The sequence below is a fragment of the Mauremys reevesii genome, unplaced genomic scaffold (assembly GCF_016161935.1).
Source record: "Mauremys reevesii isolate NIE-2019 unplaced genomic scaffold, ASM1616193v1 Contig3, whole genome shotgun sequence".
Lineage (NCBI taxonomy): Eukaryota > Metazoa > Chordata > Testudines > Geoemydidae > Mauremys > Mauremys reevesii.
The window spans coordinates 787652-812050 of NW_024100840.1; the positions used below are offsets into that span (position 1 = coordinate 787652).

Sequence of the window (24399 nt, forward strand, 5' to 3'; positions counted from 1 at the left end):
ACCTTGGCAACTTTAATAAACTCAATATCAACCTCCAAAGGATCTGGCCTTTTAAAATTCATCAGGTTCACCTCAGGCACCTTTGTGTGTCCTATGTCTATGACAGCCGCATTAACCTGGGCTGGATGGGGTGTGAACTTGGACAGGGGTGACAGATTTTTTCCTAAAAGTGGGAGGGCCACAAGGCCCTGACACCTCCATGCTCTTGCCTCCACTCCACCTCTTCCCCTGAGGCCCCATCTCCAGCCTCTGGCCAAGCTAGAAGTTGGAACCAGGCCAGGGAGCCCAGGCCCCAGGCTTCTCAGACTGCTGAGACTCATCAAGCCCTCGAATTGCTACCCCTTCCTACTTCTGCACGTGGGCACCAATGACACTGCCAAGAATGACCTTGAGCGGATCACTGCAGACTACGTGGCTCTGAGAAGAAGGATGAAGGAATTTGAGGCGCAAGTGTTGTTCTTGCCCATCCTCCCTGTGCAGGGAAAAGGCCTGGGTAGGGATCGTCGAATTGTGGAAGTCAATGAATGGCTACGCAGGTGGTGTCGGAAAGAAGGCTTTGGATTCTTTGCCCATGGGATGTTGTTCCGAGAAGGAGGAGTGCTACGCAGAGATGGGCTCCACCTAACGAAGAGAGGGCAGAGCATCTTCGCAAGCAGGCTGGCTAACCTAGTGAGGAGGGCTTTAAACTAGGTTCACCGGGGGAAGGAGACCAAAGCCCTGAGGTAAGTGGGGAAATGGGATATCGGGAGGAAGCATGAGCAGGAGAGCGCAAGAGGGGAGGACTCCTGTCTCAGACTGAGAAAGCGGGACAATCAGCGAGTTATCTTAAGTGCCTAGACACAAATGCAAGAAGCCTGGGAAACAAGCAGGGAGAACTGGATGTCCTGGCACTGTCAAGGACCTATGATGTGATTGGAATAACAGAAACTTGGTGGGGTAACTCACATGACTGGAGTACTGTCATGGATGGATATAAACTGTTCAGGAAGCACAGGCAGGGCAGAAAAGGTGGGGAAGTTGCATTGTATGTAAGAGAACAGTATGACTGCTCAGAGCTCCAGTATGAAACTTCAGAAAAACCTGAGAGTCTCTGGTTAAGTTTAGAAGTGTGAGCAACAAGGGTGTGTTACCTAGGTTCCCCTAAAAACCAACGCAGGGTCACACTTGTATTAGTTTTATTACAATGCCGCTGTTAGGTCAGATAGAAAAGAGATGGCACTTATTCATACACACACACCTTCACTGCATTCATACCCTCATGCACCCACACACTTACACAGGCAGAGAGTTACTCGAGACAGCATGAAGGACGAGAAGTGAAGCATGGTAGATCTGGTGTGTCTGTCTGCAGTCATGAATCCAGGCTGTTGAGAGGGTCAAGAAGCAGGGGCTTGTGTGCATGCCTTCTTCCTCTTATTTTGGAACTGGGCGGCTCCTGTCACGTACACTGAGTTTCCTTTCTGTGTCCGTCACCGAGAAGCATTCCCAGACCAGTTCCTTTCATGCATACCAGGTTCTTCTTTTCTTTACAGCACTTCATGACTGCATTCTCAGGGCAGATTATATCAGACACACCTGTCTTCTGTCTACTTGCAGTTCCTCTCCGCCCAGTCCCACATACACTTCCTTGTTCACACACTCTCGTTCACACTCTCTTTGAGGGATGGGATATTACAAAGCTTGGAAGTTCATACAAGTGGCAACCTGAAAACGCCACAGAGCTTGCAAAGGTTACAAAACTTAAAAGGCTGTGCTAACAATAACTGAAGTTACAAAGTCTGCAAAAAGGTTGCAGAACTTAATGATACAAGTTACAGATCTTACAACTGCATTTGAGCAGAGGCTTTACATCATAGGGTGATGTCGTGGTGGGAGTCCGCTATAGACCACCAGACATGGGGGATCAGGTGGAAGAGGATTTCTTCAGGCAACTAGCTGAAGTTACTAGATCGCAGGCCCTGGTTCTCATAGGAGACTTTAATCACTCTGATATCTGCTGGGAGAGCAATACAGTGGTGCACAGACAATCCAGGAAGTTTTTGGAAAGCGTAGGGGGCAATTTCCTGGTCCAAGTGCTGGAGGAACCAACTAGGGGCAGAGCTCTTCTTGACCTGCTGTTCACAAACCGGGAAACAAAAGTGGATGGGAACCTGGGAGGGCAGTGACCATGAGATAGTCGAGTTCAGGAGCCTGACACAAGAAAGAAAGGAGAGCAGCAGAATACAGACCCTGGACTTCAGAAAAGCAGACTTTGACTCCCTCAGGGAACTCATGAGCAAGGTCTGCTGGGAAAATAACATGAAGGGAAAAGAAGTCCAGGAGAGCAGGCTGTATTTTAAAGAATCCTTATTGAGGTTGCAGGAAAAAAAATCCCGATGTGTAGAAAGAATAGTAAATATGGCAGGCGACCAGCTTGGCTTAACAGTGAAATCCTTGATGATCTTAATCGCAAAAAAGAAGCTTACACGAAGTGGAAGATTGGACAAATGACCAGGGAGGAGTATAAAAATATTGCCCAGGCATGCAGGAATAAAATCAGGATGGCCAAATCACACTTGGAGTTGCAGCTAGCAAGAGATGTTAAGAGTAACAAGAAGGGTTTCTTCAGGTATGTTAGCAACAAGAAGAAAGTCAAGGAAAGTGTGGGCCCCTTACTGAATGAGGGAGGCAACCTAGTGACAGAGGATGTGGAAAAAGCTAATGTACTCAATGCTTTTTTTGCCTCTCTCTTCACAAACAAGGTCAGCTCCCAGACAGCTGCACTCTGCAGCACAGTATGGGGAGAAGGTGACCAGCCCTCTGTGGAGAAAGAAGTGGTTTGGGACTATTTAGAAAAACTAGATGAGCACAAGTCCATGGGGCCGGATGCGCTGCATCTGAGGGTGCTAAAGGAGTTGGCGGATGTGATTGCAGGGCCATTGGTCATTATCTTTGAAAACTCATAGCGATCGGGGGAGGACCCGGATGACTGGAAAAAGGCTACTTTAGTGCCCATCTTTAAAAAAGGGAAGAAGGAGGATCCGGGAAACTACAGGCTAGTCAGCCTCACTTCAGCCCCAGGAAAAATCATGGAGCAGGTCCTCAAGGAATCAATTCTGAAGCACTTAAAGGAGGGGAAAGTGACCAGGAACAGTCAGCATGGATTCACCAAGGGCACGTCATGCCTGACTAACCTTATTGCCTTCTATGAGGAGATAAGTGGGTCTGGGGATGAGGGGAAAGCAGTGGATATGTTATTCCTTGACTTTAGCAAAGCTTTTGCTACGGTCTCCCACAGTGTTCTTGTCAGCAAGTTAAAGAAGTATGGGCTGGATGAATGGACGGTAAGGTGGATAGAAAGCTGGCTAGATCGTCGGGCTCAACGGGTAGTGATCAATGGTTCCATGTCTCGTTGGCAGCCGGTTTCAAGCGGAGTGCCCCAAGGGTTGGTCCTGGGGCTGGTTTTGTCCAATATCTTCATTAATGATCTGGAGGATGGTGTGGACTGCACCCTTAGCAAGTTTGCAGATGACACTAAACTGGGAGGAGTGGTTGATACGCTGGAGGGTAGGGATAGGATACAGAGGGACCTAGACAAATTAGAGGATTGGGCCAAAAGAAACCTGATGAGGTTCAACAAGGACAAGTGCAGAGTCCTGCACTTAGGACGGAAGAATCCCATGCACTGCTACAGACTAGGGACCGAATGGCTGGGCAGCAGTTCTGCTGAAAAGGACCTAGGAGTTACAGTGGATGAGAAGCTAGATACGAGTCAACAGTGTGCCCTTCTTACCAAGAAGGCTAACGGCATTTTGGGCTGTATAAGTAGGGGCATTCCCAGCAGATCTAGGGACGTGATCATTCCCCTCTATTCAACATTGGTGAGGCCTCATTTGGAGTACTGTGTCCAGTTTTGGGCCCCACATTAGAAGAAGGATGTGGAAAACTTGGAAAGAGTCCAGCGGAGGGCAACAAAACTGATTAGAGGTCTGGAGCACAGGACTTATGAGGAGAGGGCTGAGGGAACTGAGATTGTTTAGTCTGCAGAAGAGAAGAATGAGGGGAGATTTGATAGCTGCTTTCAACTACCTGAAAGGGGGTTCCAAAGAGAATGGATCTAGGCTGTTCTCAGTGGTGGCAGATGACAGAACAAGGAGCAATGGTCTCAAGTTGCAGAGGGGGAGGTTTAGGTTGGATATTAGGAAAAAAAAATTCACTAGGAGGGTGGTGAAGCACTGGAATGGGTTCCCTAGGGAGGTGGTGGAATCTCCTTCCTTAGAGGTTTTTAAGGTCAGGCTTGACAAAGCCCTGGCTGAGATGATTTAGTTGGGAATTGGTCCTGCTTTGAGCAGGGGGTTGGACTAGATACCTCCTGAGGTCCCTTCCAACCCCGATATTATATGATTCTATGATTCGCCACCTGTCTGGGATAGGGGTCATCGAGAGCAGCCCCCGGCCTGTGTACCCACCCCACAGGCTCCCCACCCAGGGCAGGTGGAAGGTCTGCAGCTCCTCACAGCTGCCTGGGCTCTTACTTCAGAGGGTAGGAGTTTGGGGGGTGAAGAACTGCAGCTGGGCTATAGTAAGAGTCTCCTGGGCAGCTGGGCCATGGTAAGAGAATCCCTGGGTGGGGAGCCTGGGCAATGGGGACATGGGCTGGGGGCTACTCTCAGCCCCTCTTACCCCAGGCTGGTAGAAGGTCCACTGCTCCCCACACCTGCCCAGGCCACTCTTACCTGGACTGAGCTCCATCTGCCAGCCTGGCCGGGGTCTGGGCCTCAGGGGAAGAGGAGGGGAAGGGGACCAGGCCCCTGGTGAAAAGTGGATGGGCCAGGCCTGTCCTCTTTCAAACATGGCAGGGGCATGGCCCTTTTACCCTCCTCCCCCCATTCTGGCACTCCTGAACCTGGATTCCTTTTGCTCAGGTCAATCTCTTTTCTCTCCTGTGGCGTCGTCTCATGAGAAACACCTCCTTGGACTGTCCTCCTGTGATAGAGGTCTGTGACTCTGATAACCAGGAGGAGATTGGTTTTGAGGTGGTGGGTGCCTGGACTCCAAACCTCGTGCCCTTTCACCAGGGATAAAACAGTCCCTACTTGACTTTTGCCCTTCTATAAAAAGGTATACAGAGCTGCACTGAACAACAGGGGGTTAAGGAGCTGCTCTGGGCTCAACCAGCTCCCCATACCCTCACATCACTACACCTGGAAGGTATGCGCAGGCTGGAGGAACAGTTAAAAGGGGAGAGAACAGTTCACTTGTGGGCAAACCAGGGAAGAGGACAGACCTTCAGTCCCAGCCCCTCAGGAAAGGGCTGACTGGAGGCAGGAACTTCCCCAACATCCACTGCCTGAAGGCCCCTCCCTCACAAAGGGAGGGCCAGAGCCTGGTACATCCTGCGAGAGAGTCTCCCCCTTTCATTCTTGCTAACTCAGTTGCTTTAATTCCCTATGCTTTTGTTTGCAGATTACCATGGAAGGGGAGAGACTTGGAAGTGACCCGGCTGGAGGATCAAGTGTCAGGAAGAGGCAGAGCAGCTATTGGCAGGAGACACCCAGAAGTGAGAGAGCTGCCACACCACACCTTGCCATGGGGAGGTGCCAGCAGGAAGCTGACCTTTTCACACCTTCTCTTTGGGGCTTCCGCTCCCAGAACAGCCTGACCTTCCAAGCCTGAGATTCTATGATACATACAAGTCAGCTAATTCAGGAGCAGCTCCTACTGATCCTGGACTTTTCTCCCACACAGCAGTTCTCAATTGCTTGGGGCAACCCTCAAAGAACTGCTGGTGAGCAATTAAATCCACCAACTTGTCACGGGTGTTTGTCCTTTTGAATTTAATCCACGCTTTCAAATAACCCACCATGTTATGCAGAAGTTTTCTATTACTTTAATTAATCAGTTTTTCAAAGGTTCCTGAACCTCAGGCATGAAGTTTCTTGTATAATCTGAAACTGTTTAAGAGAGAGATTTCAAAAAAAATCTTATTTTATTGTTTCACTTACATCCATATAATTAAACACCTGTAATGTTTACCCATCACTTTAGAGAGGACAGTCATTTTTTGGCTCTCAGGAACGTTCTGATGGCTACAGATTCTTTCAAAGGTAGTCAGATACTCCTCAATACAATCAGTTTCCTTGTAACAGAAGCACAATTTGTTCTGTCTGGCTTGGTCAGGAAAAGATTTATAACAGCCTGAGGGTTTTGCATCTGCAGCGCCAGTATTCTGAGTTGGTGTTGCCTCTCCCCACACTTCCTGTCTTCCAGTTCCAGGGCTTTCTGGTGTGCATCCTCTTCCCATGGCTTTTGTGCCTCCCCTTGTTTGGCTCTTTGTTCAGCTTCCCACTTCTGGTGCTCACACTCCTTGTCTGCTTTCTCTAACTGAAGCCTGGCCAGCTCTACCTTCATGGAGGTTTCACTGAGGCCTGCCTCTGCCTTGCTCATTTTTATACTTTTATTTACTCCATTTCTGTCACCCAAGATAAGCAAGCAGAAAATAACAAAACTGGGACCTTTTTTGTCTGTTTCCAACCTTCTCATTTGTGAATCTTGTGGAACCTAATTGACCAGTGCTTGGAGTGTGACCATCAGCCAATTGTGTGTAAATCCGGCCAACACTATGGCACAGTGACACTTTCTCAGGGTGCCAGAACTATGGGTCATGTTGTTATCCCTCTGCCTTAGTTTTTACTTGGCCTTGCAGATAACACTTGGTGCACTCCCACTTAAAGCATTCCCTGTAGTGCCCAGCTGCTGTCACTGGACACCCTGAAAATACCACATTTGCTGGCCCCAAAGAGATATTGTACACACTAGGTTGTTTGACTCAACCGAGGACTCACACTTGGCTTAATATTACAACACTGAGATGTTCTTATGATAAACAAGAAGTTTATTTTACAAAGCTAGAGATTTAAGTGATACTGAGTAAAGATAATGGAAACAATTGGTTACAAATAAAACAAAAAGATAAATTCTCATTTTGTAGAAGTGGGTTAACTTCAGTAAATTAATCTTATCTAAAGCAGTTTCTCACCTCATGTCTCCTCCCAGTACTGTTGGATTTTTGCTCTCATGGCCAAAATCCAACTTTCATGAATGCAAAACATACTATACTTTTTGCTTCCCAGTGAAGGATAACCAAGATTTTTTCTCCCTCCCTCTTAAAATCCAATAAACCTTTGAAATGTATTCTCTTCCCAGTGTACCCCCAGAGAAAGTTTTTTTTATTGCCTGCTGCTTGTTCTCTGGTGGTCTGACACCATGTTGATTTCCTCATCTTCCACTAACCTAATCTTCCTGTTTACCTCAGATGCAAATGTACCTCCCATTATATCTGGCTTCAGAATACTTGATATACATCAGAGACCTAGGCAGACAGGTAAATCAACATTCCTTTGCCAGATAGGACATGTTTATCAACCTTCGTTTTCAAGACTTGTTTATCTACCCTGTGCACTCAGCGACGCAAATTTGAATCATAATAAGTTTAAGAGACCAAATCTCATTTTCAAAAGGGATTTAACCACTTAGAAGCCTAAGTCCCATTGACTGATACCTTACAAAAGACAAAAAAACCCAACCAATTCTACATAGTATCATATTTCATAGTTGCATCTCTGGTGGATTTTAAATTTGTCTTTCAACATATCAAAAGAGGCTACACCGATGGAACCAGACTAATTCTTGGTGTAACTCCAGTAAGATCAATAGAGTTTCATCAACTTCCACCTGGTCTGAATTTGGCTCTGTGATTTCATTTTTAGTAAAAATACTCCCCATGTTTGATGTTGCAGTTTGAGCTACTCCAAGTTTACATACGAACTGAATAGATCTCACAGCTCTAGTGAAAGGTCCACACTCTTTTCTCAGTTATCTGGCTGTAAATGCAGCAATAGGGCAGGAACTGGACGGGACCATTTTTTCACCAGAGCGGATCTCGCCCTCTTCCCCCTGAGGCCCCACCCCCAGTGTGAAGCCTGACTGGGGAGCCCAGGCATTTGTGGGAGCTGCACAGACCCTCCGCCTGCTCATGGTGTGGGGAGGTTGAGAGAAGCTCCCTGCCCATGTTTTCCCCACCCCCACCTGGTTCTCTGCCCAGCCCAGGACAGGTGGAGGGACCCACTCCCAACAGCTGCCTGCACGGCTCTTCCCAACCCAGCTCCAGCCAATGGGGGCAGGGGCCTCAGAGCCACAGCCCGACCATGGATAAGAGCCATGAGGGCAGCTGTGAGATGCTACAGACCATCCATCTGCCCTGGAAGGTGGATATAGGGGGCAGGGACATGGGCTGGGGGCTGCTCTCCCCGACCCCCCACACCATGGGCATTAAAGGGTCCACCATGGCTCCTCACAGCTGCCTGAGCCTGTGCAGTTCTTACCACGGCTGGGCTGTGGTTTGGAGGCCTCCCCCACCCTCTGACCAGCGCCGGGTCAGGGACAGTGATGTAGGCAGCTCTGTGGAGCGGGAGTCCCTCCACCTGCCCTGGGCGGAGGGCCTGGGGAGGGACATCGGCAGGTGGCTGCTTTTGGCCCTCATCCCACCCCAGGTGGGGAGGGCAGACTCCCCTGTTCTCTCTGTCTTTGGGGTAAAGAGGAGGGATGGGGGACCCCTAATCACGACCCCCTTGAAATGCAGCATATTCCAGTGAAGCTAATGGAGACACTTCATTACAAATCCAGGCTGAGAGCTGTTACATGGCTCTAAACCCATATGACTGTGCTTAAGTTAATGGAGTTCAACCATCTAAATCCAGAGTAACTGGCTCATCATATTTAAATTATCTAAACTTTATTGTTAATAAAGAACAAATGCTGATAGCTTTATTCACATTGTAAGAATGTGCTGCACTGGCATAGGCTGAGGGTGCCTGAGAAGCTGAGATGCAGGGTTTGAGGAGCAGTAGAGTTAGGTTGCAATGCGACTTTAGTAATGGCTGTTAGTGTCTGATGTAAGTCAGGAGAAGTACAAGAACAACAACAACAACAACTGCAACAACCCCAAAGCCCAGAATAACTTTCCTATACTTTGTACAAGCAGTTTTCACCGTTTTCACCTTGTTTGTTTTATTTATTCCAATAAGATATCTCACTTTTTGTTCAGTTAAATCAGGTTCTGTATACATCTCACTGACATAATATCTGCCCCCATTGTCCTGAACCATTCTCTGGATCATTTTAATCAGCTCAGAAACCTGTTCAGCCTGTTCTGTTCCAGTTGCTTTGTTATTGAAAGCACAGTATCGGTTCCCACACTTCTGAATCAGCCCCTTAAGATCTTTATTATCTGAGTAACTCACATAGTCACGCAGTGAGCCAACTGCTAAATCTTCTTTCCGGGTGAACAGGACAATCATGTGCCTCATGGCTTCAACTCCAAAAATCTCCTGTATTCGCTTCACTGCATCCTTGTCTTCCTCAGTGTAACGGCCCAGCTGGGTCACTAGCACCAGAGCGTGTGGGCCTGGAGCAGAGAGTGTGATACAGCGAACAATCTCTCTACTTGTTACTGGCTCACAAACCTTTCCATCAAAAATGGCAGGTGTGTCAATAACCACAAGCTCCCTCCCATTCCAGATCCTTTGCCCCTTTTCACAAGTCAAAGTTACAGACTTTGCCCTGAGTTTGGACTCAAACTTTCTTTCCCCAAGGATGGAGTTTCCTGTCGCACTTTTTCCAGCTCCACTTTTGCCAACAAGGATGATTCTGAGTTCCGATCTCCTGCTGTCATCTGCAGCTGCTGGGAACAGGTTTGACAGTCAGAACATCATTGCACAGATAAAAGTAAATGGGTAGGACTTATATCTGTTCATACAACTGTTAACAAACCTTCATTAAAATAGTGTACTCTGGAGCTGAATGGCCCAGAGTAAATAATATCCATCCAATCCCACAGCCCAGCTTGTTTCTGTGCTCTTGGATGTCTTGTCACTTTAAACTGAAAATGACCAAAACTGAACTCTTTATCCTCTCTCCCCTACCTTCTCCTCTTCTTTTTCTATCACTCTTCTCAACACCACCACTCTCACCATCACTCAGGCCTGCAACTGACTCCTCTCTCTCCTTTGTCCCACACATCTAGGCCATATCCAAATCCAACTTGTTCTTCCTCCTCAGCATCTCCAAGATCTGTCCTTTTCGCTCCAAGCCTACATCCAAGTTCCTTTTCAGAAACACAGTATATTCTGCCTTGATTACAAAATACTACCACTAAGTTAGACTTCTTTGCCCGTTGGTTTGATCATGCAACTTCTCTCTTACTATTCTGCCATTGTCTCCCTCTCTAGCACAATAGGTTCTTATACTGCACTAATCACTGTCGAATCTGAGCACCTTTGTCTCTGGACCCACGTACAGAGCTGACACACTTTGTACTGGATCCTAGAGTCAGATGTAAATACAAGGCATATAAAAATGAACCCTTGTGTTCTGCTCAGACCACTTCCTCCTTCACATGGAGATCAGACCCTTTCAAATCTCTGAACATCACATTTAAACTACGTCTCTTCCTTCATATTTCTGCAGAACTCTGCACTTCATTATATATCCTCCCTTGTCAGCCTTTGCATTGCCCCATCCCCTCCATTCTGCCAATGCTCCTATCATCCTCCATGTGTTTTTCAAATTCTTGCACAATCACCTCTGTGCCTTCTTCCATGTAGCTCACAATGTATAGTAAGATCTTGCTGAGCTCATCTGAAAAACCACTACAGTATCCACATCAAAGTCCCTCTTAAAAACTCATTTCTACTGTGCTACATATAGTGAATCAGGGTGACTTGTCTATAAATTACCTCTTGTTTTTCCCTAGCTCTGCATAATTGGTCAAATGGAATAAAACTTTTCTAACATGCTTGTTTCCATATTTTTGTTTGTAATTTGAACAAGAGTTGACAATCTCTATCCAGAAGTGATTGGGGGAGCTGAAGGATGGAGTGTGCCTGGTACATAGACTCTCACTCTTTGGATTGGAGTGAATAGAGACACCTATTTTATAGAATTGAAAGGAACCTTGAAAGGTTGTTGAGTCCAGTCTCCTGCCTTCACTAGCAGGACCAAGTACTGTCCCTGACAGATTTTTGCCCCCGATTTCTAAATGGGCTCCTCAAGGATTGAACTCACACCCCTGGGTTTAATAGGCCACTGACATAGCCCTTCCCCTAAGGGCTACTCTGCAGCCACTCCTATCTCTTTCTTGACCAAAAGCAGTAGGTTTTTGGTTTACAGTTTGAAGTTGCTGTAGCAGCCTGAGATATGCATGAAACTACAGATTCTGGGAAAGGGATTGTCCCCAGCATAAGACAAAGTTACAAGGGACATGTCACAGCTAATCCCCTAGTAACTGCACCCATGCTAGACTCTCTGAAATAGTTTTGGGTGACTAAAGGTATACTCAGAACATGCCTCAAACCCCTAGACCTTGTGGGGCTCTTTTATTTTACAGGAAAAATTGAGCTGAGCAAAATATAGAAGAGGGGCCAGAATAGGGCCTTTTGTGTAACTGTCTTACCACAGAAGGTTACAATATCTTCTCTCTGCTTCCTCCCATCCATCTCTCTCTGAAATATTCATAATAAAAAGTGTTATTTACAAACATACTTTAACCTAGGCGTTCAGAATACAGAAAAAATATTCATTTAGAAAAACTCAGTTATACATATATAAAATAGGAATAATAATAATCATTGCTATGAAGTTTGATTATTGTAAGAAAAGTGAGTTTCTGAATATGACACCTTGATATTTCATTGATATTAATCTCCATCAGTGTTTTCATCACATCTGTTTGATTTTTAACACATAGGTAGACCTATTGACATGAAGAGAGTTACTTAGGTGCCTTAAGTTAAGCACATTTTGTGACATTCTATACCTGAAGGAACACTCTGTAATCCCTATATTCCTTATTTATATATAATTGTGATATTGCATATAAAGCAGCCCATGTAAGGTATCAGGAGAAACGTTATGATCTGCCCAAAGTCATTGTTCTATCTAAATATGTATATCATTAGTGCATATGAAGTTATGAGATTGTGTTGCATAGTTATCACTAAAATGTACTGGAAATTGGGGAATCGGCCAGATATTAGCTCCACAGAGACAACAGCAAGGAAAACAAGCAATGCCCGAGAGGGTGTAGAACAACTATCAGGCCACACCAGGGGAACTGCTCAACCACCTTGCCTGGGGACTCAGCAATGCCCACCAGACATGCCTGGGCTTGTATTTGCCAAGAACATGGGACTAAGGGTATAAAATAGAACACAGTGACCCCATGCTTAGCCTTTCTTCTTCCCCCACCTATGCTGAAACTAGTAACAAGGACATTCAGAAGACTGTAGACTCCAACAGAGGGGACTGGCCCAAGTGTCCAGGGTGAAACCTGTGTACTGTGAACTGCAATATACAGTGGGGTGAGAAAAACTGCTGAATCTAGTTGTTGCCCACTCTAATAGGTTTGAGAGTTCAGACTGGGTGCTTATATTTTCTTTTCTTTTGGTAACTACTCTGACTTTTTGCCTATCACTTATAATCACTTGAACTCTATCTTTTGTAGTCAATAAACTTGTCTTACTGTTTATCTTTACCAGTCAGTTTGCCTGAAGTGTTTGGTAAATCTGGTCAGGTTACAAAGGCTGGTACATAGCCACTTTTCACTGGTGAAGTGACGTACCAATTCATAAATCTGCACTGCTCATCTTGAACAGTGCAGGACGGTGTATTCCTGAGGAACAAGGCTGGCATCTGGGGGGATTTGGCTGATGCCTGTCTCTGTGTGATTCATGAGTGGTTCTGGGAGCATTCATGCAATCCAGCTGGGTGGGGGGCTCCAAATATGTCTGTGCTGAGTGATAACGGCACCCAGAGGGGTTTGCTGCTTTTCACTAGCAAAGCATTGTGAGAGACAGCTCTGGCTGGAGAGTTAAGGAGGCTCAGTTCCAGGCTGCACCCCAGGGATCCTGTCACACATTTAGGTTAGCTGGTGTGAGGCCATAAGATTTCTCACTGAATCCAAGCTGTCACTTAACAATAACTGCTATTAACATCTTCTGTCCTCTCCAGTTGGCTTGGAGACTCCCTCCCATCCTGGCAGATAATGAACTTAGTTATATGTGCTTCTGTCACCACTCCATTTCAACTACAGCAGTGTGATATGCCAGAGCATGAAGGAAACTCCAAGTAGTCCACAACTCTACAGTGTGTCTTCTCAGCAACACAGGATACTGTGAGCACATCATACCTCTTCTCTGCTCTCTATGCTGGTTTCCCATAGATTATTTAATCAATTTTTGGGCCTCTGTCCTTATGTTCAAGGCTCTCCATGTTTGAGCGCTGGATAGCTATAAGACAATCCACAGCTCTAGGAATGAGATGATGGTTGACAACTCCGATACAATGGACCAATCCACTGCAAGGGTAACGCTTATGTGTGCTGGAGACCGAAGTTTCTTGGCAGCCAGTCCAAGACTGTGCAATGGACTCCTACAGGAAATATGGACCATCACAAAGCTCACCATTTTCCAATCCAACACACCTTCTACTTGCCTTCTCTCATACAGAAAGATAGTAGCGTGTGAATGTACAGGAGATTTAAATAAAAACAAAAAATGAAAACAATCACAATAACAAACCCTACCAAAACAAAACATTGCACTCCTCATTAGGAAAAGATGAAAGAAGAGGGAAACACATTTGGCAGAAGTTAGCCACATTGCTTAACGCATGCCTGACAGACCCACAGATACTAACATGATGAGGATGATATAAGAACCATGGAATAGACTTCAGATCTTTCACGTGTGCACGAAGAGTGGCAGACTGTATTGTGGAATTGAAACTGACTGAGTTAGAGAGGTTATTGAGCTTTTTGATCTACATTAGCAAACTCCACTGGTATAACATGCACCAGTATAGTGAACTGATGTATCTTATTGTGACTGTGTGGGATCATACTCTTAGAGTTTCACAATTTTCAAACTCTTTGCAAACTTATACCAGCATATGCAAAGCTCCATAGAACTAAATCATGAAATTCCCTGTTTTTCACCAAATAAAGAGCTGATCAAAATTTTATGAAATTTTGAAAAAAAATCACTATAAAATTTCTTTCAAAATTCCTGTTCCTCCCTACCCCCTTTGTTCATCCAGCTCTAGAAGAACACCATCACCTGATGAAACCAATAGGCAGCAGGTTTAATAAGAGGATGTCCTTTTTCACATAATGCATAACTAACCTTTGGAACTCATTTCCCTGGGAAGTTTTGATGGCCAAAAGTGTAAAAGAATGGGATACATTCATGGAGAATAGGTCTATCAATAGTTATTAGCCAAGAAGGCCAGGGGTGCAACTGTTTTGGGCCTATTATAATCTAGAACAATATATCAGCAATGAGCACAGATTAGGGGGACCTGATCGTTCCAGAGACCTGGGATGACCAGCAATGGCTGCAGCACTTGTGGATATGGAAGGCCTCTTTCCAGCTATGTGACCAAACACAAAATACTCACAGGGCCTGTTCTCATGAGCTTACAAGTCTGGTTTCCCTATCAAATTGTTTCCAATTCATAGTAACCGAACCTTAGAACCTCTGTGGATTTTGTCCATCACTAGTACATACCCGCACAGTTTTTCCAACTGATTGATAGTCTGACATTTCTCCCCTAAGACAGGTAACTTAAACAGCTTCTTCCTGAAAAATCAATGGAACTGGTTAATATACGTGAAAACCAAGACCAAATACCAGCTGGTATGTGTCTCATTGTTTCTGTGTAGACTGAAGGATGGTTTATTTCTTAATTATATTTGATTTATACAGTGCCATGAATATTCATGACACAATACAGATAGGGTGATCAGATGTCCTCTTTTTAAAGGGACAGTCTGGCATTTAAGCCCTCCTGCAGGTTTTCTGACTTTTTGTTAAAAACAGGCAAATTGTCTCCCTGCCATCTCTACTGGCAGGTGCTGCTGCAGGCAGGATCCCTGCTTGCCAGCTGCCTGCCCACGCATCCCGCTCCAAGCACTGAGAACCAGCCTCTGGTCAGAGCACTCAGCTCACGAAGAGCCTGGCCAGCAGACTCCTTCCTTCTCCCACAGCCTCTGGCTCGACCGGAGCCCCAGGAAAGCCCAAGACCCTCTGGCCCGGGGCACTGGCCAGGAGGAGACAAACCCTGCATGTGCCAAAGCCCCACACAGCGCTGGCCCAGGGAAGCCTCTCTGCCCTCACCTAATCTCTGGAGTGGTGGCAGGGGGAATCGATTTCCAGCCTATTCATGTCCCAAACCTGCAGGCTCCATAGTAGTCATGGGGAAGGGGCTTTGAACTCTCTCCACACACACCCCTCCAGGTCCCTATCCTCTGGAACCACACCTCCATCCCCTAAGCACTCTCCCCTGCTGAGCCACCTCTCTGGATGGGTTCGCTGAAGCCCCTGCATCATTAGGACTTAACCCCTTCCTACCCAGGCTGTAGCCGGAGGTGGCTGGGTTATGTCTGTGGCCTGCAGCAGCCTGGAGGTGTTAGCTGCCTTTCCACACTGTGTGGCCAGGAAGGGACAAGTGGAGAGGAGGTGAGAGAGAAGAGATGAGCTCTGCAAAGACGTGGGCCAGGTCATCTTTCCTCACCTCCTTCTACCCTGCAGCTGTAAGCAGCTCTCATTCCTTTCCTTCCACACAGTGCTGAAAGGCTGCTGCTAGACACATTCTGGTGTGAACCCTGCCAGAAATCTGAGGAGGGGGAGCATGTGACCCTGCATGCCCCCCACGTGTTGCCTCGGGAACACATGGTTCCAGTCCTAGGAGAAGCAGATCCATCCCGAGGGCCAGCCAAGCATGGGCGGGTGGAGGGCAGCGGAAATGGAGGGTAGGGTCGGTCAGTCATACTATGCCTCCCCCCTGTCTGAGAGGAGTGTGTGTGTGTCACCTCTTCCAGGGTGTGTGGAGGGGGTATAGAAAGGCATGTGTTTGTCACCCCTCTCCTTGTGAACCCTAAAGCCTTAAAAATAAGGAGGTAAATAAAAAGAATCCAGCTACGCAGTAACTTGATGTTAATTTGAACGTTTATACTGCATAGTTCTGACTGATTGCCATTGAACTCTCTTGAATATGAGTACTTTTACCAGGTGTCCCATATTCAGCATAGGGAAATATGGTCACCCTAATTACAGATGAATAGGAGACAATGGAGGAAATTTTGAGAAATATAAATTGCAGTGCACATCCATGGGAAAAAGGACCCTAATTGACAGCTGTGCTTTGATCCTGCGACTGGAGCTGTGAGCATGGATACTGGGCTTGGGGGGAGGTCGACTAACAGTAATTGTGGCTTTGGCAGAGTGCAGTGGTCTGTGCTAGTGGATACAATTGCAGGATCGGGATCTAAGGCCTGAATCCACAAAGGGGCTGAGTTTTGCAACACCGAACTTTTAAGTATCTTGGTTAGGGACCTAGGCTCCCTATACAGTGTGGAAAGACAGACACCTGAGAATGAGATCCACAAAAGCCAGCATGCTAGGCAAGGAGCCGATGCGAGACACTGATGAGAAGTGTGTGGTCCTAAGCCCTGTCCCCGCAAGGAGTTTGGTGTCTAAAATCGAAGCTGCAGGTAAGCAGCTATCTCTGCTTGTGACTCACAGCCAGGAAACCTTCTCCTGGAGTCATCCAGTTTCGGCCTAAATCTCTACAGAATGGCCAGTGGTTGGAGGACATGCATTCAGGAAGCTCCAGAAGGAAGGGGGACAATCAGGGAGGGGGTACACTTAGGGGAAGAGGCGAGGGGGGGCTTGGAGGAAGGAGTGGAGTGAGGGCGGGGCCTGGGGTTGAACATTCCCTGGTTGGAGGGGAAGTCAGTGTCTATGTATGATTTTAATGTAAAATGAAATCCTGAGTGACCTGTCCTTTCTCCACTCACTGTATAAAAATGATGCCATCACCCATGGTTCCCACAACAAAGCCATAGTGAGGTCCTCAAATCAGGTGAAGATAGGCAGGGCATTGCCTATCGGGCCCAATCCCGTGGGACTATGGCATATTCTGAGGTGGGTTTCTCTCTCTCTCGTTGAAGCCATTCCACTTTTTATTAAGTATGCATTGGGCCAGAATGATTCTATAGTCCAGGGCCCTCACCTGAAACAGAGGGAAAGCCTGTTCAAATCCCATATCATCAGGCAAAGGGAGGGGGAAGAATTGAACTGGTGTCTCCCATCTTCTGGGTGAGTTCCCTAACCACTTGGTTAAAGGCTATAATGCAGCAAATCCACTCTTTGCGCTGCTGCAGAAGCTCTGGGAGGGCAGGGGAGGTGATGGTAAATGGGGACACTAGCACACAAGAGGTGCAGGGCAGGGGAAGCTTTGTTGCCGGTGAGTGCTCTGCACCCACTAATTTTTCCCCATGGGTGCTCCAGCCCCAGAGCACCCACAGAGTTCACGCCTATGATAATATCGTATATTAATATATTCATTTTGTGGACTAGTTGCTTGCTTTTCTTTTGTGCCACACAGCCTAAATCTATAGTGTAGGTGAGCTGATTCTGATATAGGATGTCTGTAGTAAATTGATAGCTAAAAATAGCTAGGCAGGTTGCCTACAGAGACTGAATACAATGCTGTCTTTAAAAATGTTGACTCTAAACCTGCAAACTGTGCACATAGCATCTCCATGTAAACATGGATTCCTACAATGTTACACTTGTGTCCCCTCCTTAGTCTGGTTTTAGGTAATTAATTAAATAAAAGATAAATATTGATTTGAGGAAGGCATAAGACAAGATGAGATTGTTGGGAGGATGCCTTTTTATCTTTGTGACATTAACTGAAGAAAGATGAATCACAGCCATACATCTGGTCAAAGCAGGTAGAGGATATATAGTGAGAAATCATTCAAGGTATAAACTGATATGTACCTGCTCCTTACTCCAAGTCTCGGTTTGTCCTGAAGTGGTCAAAGGGGAAAGATAGATAGAAGAGATCTGAAAACAAAACCTTGATAAAGTGAGGAGCTGTGACCATACACAACAAGAGTGCATATTGTAAGCTGGTGCTGTAAATAACTAAGATGCAAGGGAAGCTTACATGGTTACATAATTATGGAGCAGCAAAGAATCCTGTGCATCCGACGAAGTGGGTATTCACCCACGAAAGCTCATGCTGCAAAACGTCTGTTAGTCTATAAGGTGCCACAGGATTCTTTGCTGCTTTTACAGATCCATACTAACACGGCTACCTCTCTGATACTTGACATAATTATGGAGGTAGATCTGGAAGATGCTCTGGTCCATAGTGTTAGTCTGCACTGGAGTCAAGGAGAAGGTGGAAGGGGAAAGAGCAATCAGCAGAAAGAAGGCTATTCATTGCATCCTAAGAGAATATTACACTGTGTTGTATGTAACTAACACTCATGCAGATTTTACTGTTGTTTCTTCTTATTTAGTTTCCTTAATCTAAAAATAAATCATTGGTACTGACAGGATGTGGTTGGTTTTGTGTGGAGAAAACAGTAATCCCCATTCTAAACATAACTGCCAGCCTCCCACTGAAAAGGAAAGTGAGTGCCCGGGGAGAAAAAGGATCAGCACCAAACTCAAGAATACCCCATCCTTCTTTTATCTGTTCTTCAGAGGCCCTTACATTCATGTCTGGATGCTCTGAGAAACTCTGTAAACATCTAGGTTTGCAACAAAAAACCAAAAGGGAAAAATATAGAAAAGGGGAAAAAAATAGTAATCAATCACCAAATGAATAGGTAGCTTTCTTAGTAAAATAATTCATTTCTGTTGCACTTCAAGCTGCAGTACTGCAAGGAATCTTATCAGGGATCAATTAACCCTCCTAATGATGGAAAAGATGGACTTCTACAATCACAGAACGCTTTTTATAAATGTATGCTATTCAAATGTGCTCATGTTTGTTCTCGTGATTTTTCCAGGTCCATTAATGTTGATTTTCAATAACTCTTGGAGCACTGGGAACGTCCAGAAGACTGAAAGAAAACTAATTTGGGAATATTTTAAAAGAGTAAAAGGGGTGACACAGGTAACTGTCAACCCATCAGTCTGACACTGATCCCAGGAAAGATAATGGAGCAGCAGTTATGGCACTTAATTAATAAAGAATTAAGTGAGAGTAATATAATGACTGCTAATTGACATGCGTTTATGTAAAATAGATTCTCTTAAACTAACTTGATATCTTTTTTTAATTAAAGACTGGCTAAGCGATAGGATCCAACATGCAATTGTAAATGAGGAATCATCACGGAAAGGGAGCGTTTCTAGTGGAGACTCGCAGGAATCAGTTCTTGGCCAGATGCCACTTAACATTTTTATCAATGACCCGGAAGAAAATATAAAACCACTAATTAAGTTTGCTGATGACACAAAGATGTGGGAATGGTAGATATTGAAGAAGACAGGTCACTGACACAGAGTGATCTGGATCTCTTGGTAAGATGGGCAGAAGCAAACAATGTGTTTTAGTCAGTGCTTAATTTGTAAAGAAAGGTGCCAGAGCTTAAGCAGAGTGCACCGCATGGTAGACACCATTTTGTAGAGCATTCTGCTCCGCCCCCACTGGTGTGACTTCAAACGCACAGTATACAGAGTAAAGCATAACAGAAGACATGCCAGGCCTATGTTCCGCCAATCCCCAGCACAAATTGAGCTCCGGTTTTATACAAGTAAAAGTGAATGTACATCTTGGAACACATAATGCAGGCCATACTTACACGATGGGGCTGCTATCATAGGAAGCAGTAACTGAAAAGGATTTGGGGGTCATGGTGAATAATCAGCTGAACATGATCTCCTAGGGCAGTGGTTCCCAAGCTGGAATTTGTGAAATCCTGGGGGTTCATGAAATGTTACAAGGGGATCTCGGGAAAAAAATTCCTAATGGTGAACAGAGGGATCCTGAGCAGCATGGGGCCAGCATCCCGGAGCCCCTGGACTTCCAAGAGCTAAGCAGATCAAAGCAATCAGATCTATCACGCTGAGGAGATTTAAACTTCAAGACTCCTTATAAGAAATGGAAAGGGAGATGGATATTTTTTTTGCTGTTTTTAAAATTAAATAGGCAGTTAGTGTTGTTTTTAAAATTATTATGAAGAACAAGTTTAAGCTTTGTTATAACGTGTATCATTTGTCTGGACTGCTCAAGACCTGAATGCTTGTGTAGGAGGAAACACAGGAGCCTTGGCTTATAACAGGCTTAATCAAAGTGATACAAGCTATGAAAGTGAGATCTTGGAAGAGTGTTGCCGTTTTCATAATGTAGTAAAAATACTGTAATGATAAATAATAATTAATAAGAAATAGTGTGTAATAAGCAGGTCATAAAAACAAATTTTATATTTCCAAGATCACTGCTTTTATAAGTTATACTCAGGTAAAGGAGAAATTCCCTGGAAATATTCATTTTTATGAGGGGGTTTGCAAGGCTTGACATTTTAGTTAAAGAGGTTTGCGAGTTGTTAAAATTTGGGAACCACTGGTCTAGGGAAAATGTGGCCAAAAGGGCTAATATGATCCTGAGATGCATAAACAGGGGAATCATGAATAAGAACATAAGAACGGCCATACTGGGTCAGCCCAAAGGTCCATATAGCCCAGTATCCTGTCTACTGACAGGTGCCCCAGGAGTAGAAGTAGAGAGGCTGTTTTACCTCTGTATTTAGCACTGGTGTGACTGTAGCTGGAATATTGTGTCCAGTTCTGGTATCCACATTGTAAGAAGGATGTTGAAAGACTGGAGACTGTTCAGAGAAGAGCCATGGGATTGAGTAAAGGATTAGAAAACCTGGCTTAGACTGAGCGAGAGACCAAGAAGGTCAATCTGCTTAGTTTAACAAAGAGACAATGAAGGGGTGACTTGATCACAGTCTATAAGTACCCAGGGAACAAGAATTTGATAGTAGGATCCTTAGTCTAGCAGGCAAAGGTATAACAATATCTAATGGCTGGAAGTTGAAGCAAGAGAAATTCAGAGTGGAAATAAGGCACATGTTTACAATAGGGAGGGTAATTAACCACTGGGATAATTTACCAAGAGTTGTGGTGGATTCTCTCTCAATGGAAATTTTAAATCAAGACTGGATATTTTTCTAAAGCCCCAGCAAAAGGGAGCTAAGTGTAAATAGCCCAGGAGAGCCCTGGGATGTGTTCAGATCCCTCTGAGAGGGGACCAAGCCCAGCAGCACACACGCTCAAATTTAGAACATCTGCACAGTCTGTGACTAGCAACTCATGAGGGAAGAGTCTGGGAAGCTTGAAACACACTAAGAATTCCTCAGAAACCAGCTGCGTCCATTCTGATTTATATGTTCACTGTCAACCACCTAGTTCTTCTCCTGGAATTCGATATCTAATATACAATTATTTACCTAAAGTTAATTGCTACCAAGCAATTTCCAAGGGAATCTCCTTTCTCCTTTGAAGTTCTTGGAACAGGAATAATTTAGACACCACGATCCAGATTTTTAAAGGTATTTTGGTGCGGTGCCTAAAGGTACAGATAGCCACCAAGTGGGATTTTCAAAAGCACCTAAGCAAGTTTGGCACCTAAGTTCCACTGAAATGATTGAGTAGGGAGGAAAGTGGCTTTATAACACCTTTATGCCTCTTCTACCTTGGGACAAAGGCAGGAGCAGGGGGAGGGCTGGACTGTCTCACAGGGTAGAGTAGCCTCCAGGCTGCCCAAAATGACACCAGCTGCCTTGAGGTTGTTGCAGCAGTTGGGAACAACAAGTTCCATCATCTGTGCATTTCAAGCCTTCTCTGTCAGAACTTTGTTCCACTCACTGCCACCCCCCACCTCATCTCAGACAAGCTTTAGGCACCCAAATGCCAAACAGAGAGAAACCAGCTTGTTCCCTGCATTTCCTCCTGCTAACTCAGATGCATTTTCGTTTTTCAAGCTTTGTAGGCATTTTTAAATACCCCCCTTGCCAACTCCAGTTCACCCTATATACACAACCTTTTCGGTGTCAGCTGAGCTTGGAGATCAAATCTGTGATATTTCTTCAGATTAAGCAGATATTTGCAACTCCACACAGTCCTCCCAGCTGGTGGTATTACTCGAAAATGTCTGAAGTCTTCTGGTTTCCTCCTTTTGACTGAAGCTTCATAGTAATAGTTGATTTAACTGCTGTGAAAATGAAAACCAACTACTTGGTGATTCAGATTTCTTTCTAAATAAATGCAGTGGGATGAGCTGCTGCCACTGACCAGGAAATACCTTTTGCTAAGTAAACAAGACTGAATTTTACAGGAAGTGGGTTTGTGCAGAACAGTAGTAACTGTATGAGAACATTCAGCCTGCATCCAAAATATCCTGTGATTAAGGACAGAAACATCAATCGCCATAAAGAAAGCCAGCACAAGGAGTTATATGAACAGAATGCAGCAGACCTAACCATTTTGCAAATAGGTGCCATTCTAAGGGAGTAAATGAAGGCTTGTACCCAGGAAGATGTATGTGCATGAGAAACAAAGCAAGATACACAACTAGATTCATCAGAGAACTACACAAGTGTGTGTGTGTGTGCGTGCGTGTGTGGATGCACATGTGTGCATATGTAAGTTTTTGATGCTCTGACAAAGATAACAGTCAGAAAGCTTGGGATTTGATATTTTTCTTTGATGATATATTTTTGCCATTAATGATTAATAATAACCACACCTTTATATGTATTATTATTTTGGTAGCATGGAAAGATTGGGCCCCATCATTCTGAACAGTGTTCAGTCACAGAAAAGACACACTCCCTGTCCACAAGGGCTTACAGTAAAAAGACACAAACAGATGAAGACTAGGGGATGAGGTACAACATACAAACAAAAGAATCTGGTGAAGAATTGGGATGTACTAAAAATGGGCCAGATTTCCCCATACGGAAAACATACAAACTACATGTGGGAGACATATGGTGAATATTTTTAGGGAAGCAACATCAGTTTGTCACTATAATTTTGCAGATATTTCTAAACTATTTTATCGACAGAAAAAAACTGGTGAACTCCTAGCAGTTTTGGCAAAACAGCAGCATCCTGGAAGGACAGTGTAAAAGCCAGAGGGTTCTGCGGAGCCTACAGTCTGCATTCAGACAACTACAGCCAAATGTTCAGAAGCGGAGGGGAGAATTCCATGTGCAAACACACAGCTGCAATTATGCAGGAACTACTGAGATTAGACATTCAGCACATACACAGCTAGATACCCAGCCAAGGGCCTGTGCTTTCTGGGGTAAACTGGATCTAAACACCATGGCAATCACCTCTTTGTTTTTGTACAGCACCCAATGCAACTCAGTTGCCCACTTGCTCCTTTAGAGCCTGAATTGGTGGCCTCTGAGGAGATGATGTGAAGCAGGCTCCATTCTCTTGGCTTTTTTAAAGGGAATATTGATTAACAAGAGTGTAACAGGGCTTGGGTGACCACATAGCCTAGTGGTTAGATTGCCTGGCTCCCAGCTCCCCATAATGGCTGAGTGGCCTCAGTCTTTAAGGCTGAGAGATGGGTAGGGGGACTCAAGCCCTTCCTCACCACCGAGTCTCAGCCCAGGGCACTGTGCATGTCAGCCCCTGAACAGGGGGTTGGTGTCCCTCCCAGCAGGGAGTCAGAATCCACTGCCCTGGGCTACTTCCCACCACTCTGTTAGTCCATTCACTTTGGGGCAGATCCCCCCAGTCCAATATACCAGGTAGTTTGTTACCTGCAAGGTTCCCCTGGGGGTCCAGACAGCACCTTGCTGTGTTCCCAGACTCCCCCGGGCAGGACAGCCGCAAGCCGGTGAGGGCGAGCCCCACAATGGCTCTGGGGCTCGCTCAGTTAGTTACCTGCTGTGCTGGGGATTCCTCCACAGTCTCCCTCGGTCAGGAAACCAGTGCTTGCCTGCAGGGCCCTGCTCTGTCCCTTCAGAAAGGGATCTCCTGCCTCTTCGCCAGTCAGCTGGGAACTGACTCATGCTCCCGGCTTTTCTCTCCCTGGGGCTTGGAATTGGCTGCAGGTATAGTGGGGTGGGGCTAGCTGGGCTCAAAGGCTTTCTTTAACCCCTGCTGTGCTGGCTGGAAATTTCTCGGCTTCGCCACAGAGAGTCTAAAAACTTCTCCCCAGCCTACTGAATGAAGAATTCACATTTGCAGTCTGTCCATTTTTATTTGTATTTAACTGACTTGGTTACTTAATTAATTTAGATGTATGAATTGCTTTTTCGTTGCCCTATTATCTTGTGTGAAACTGAGGCCCAGATTCTCTTCTGTGCCAAGATGGATGTAGCACAGAAGGAGGCCATGAAGGAGCTAGTTACATCTTCCTGAGTCTCAAGCTGCCCAGCCTAGGGACTGCTGTAATTTACACCATCCAGATCTGATCCCAGTGGAGCTGTACATCAGCTGAGAACAGTGAAGGGCAACTGCTCTACCC

The 24399-nt window shown here is 45.4% G+C and overlaps 1 protein-coding gene across 1 annotated transcript in view; it reads right to left on the reverse strand.

Annotated features, from left to right (window-relative positions):
• Positions 1-8921: 8921 nt before the first annotated feature.
• Positions 8922-24399, reverse strand: part of LOC120393754 (GTPase IMAP family member 3-like) — a 40591-nt gene continuing 25113 nt past the window's right edge. Inside the window, exon 2 of the mRNA XM_039518253.1 lies at positions 8922-9721. Coding sequence (XP_039374187.1) covers positions 8922-9721 — 800 coding nt within the window. The remainder of the gene's footprint in view (positions 9722-24399) is intronic.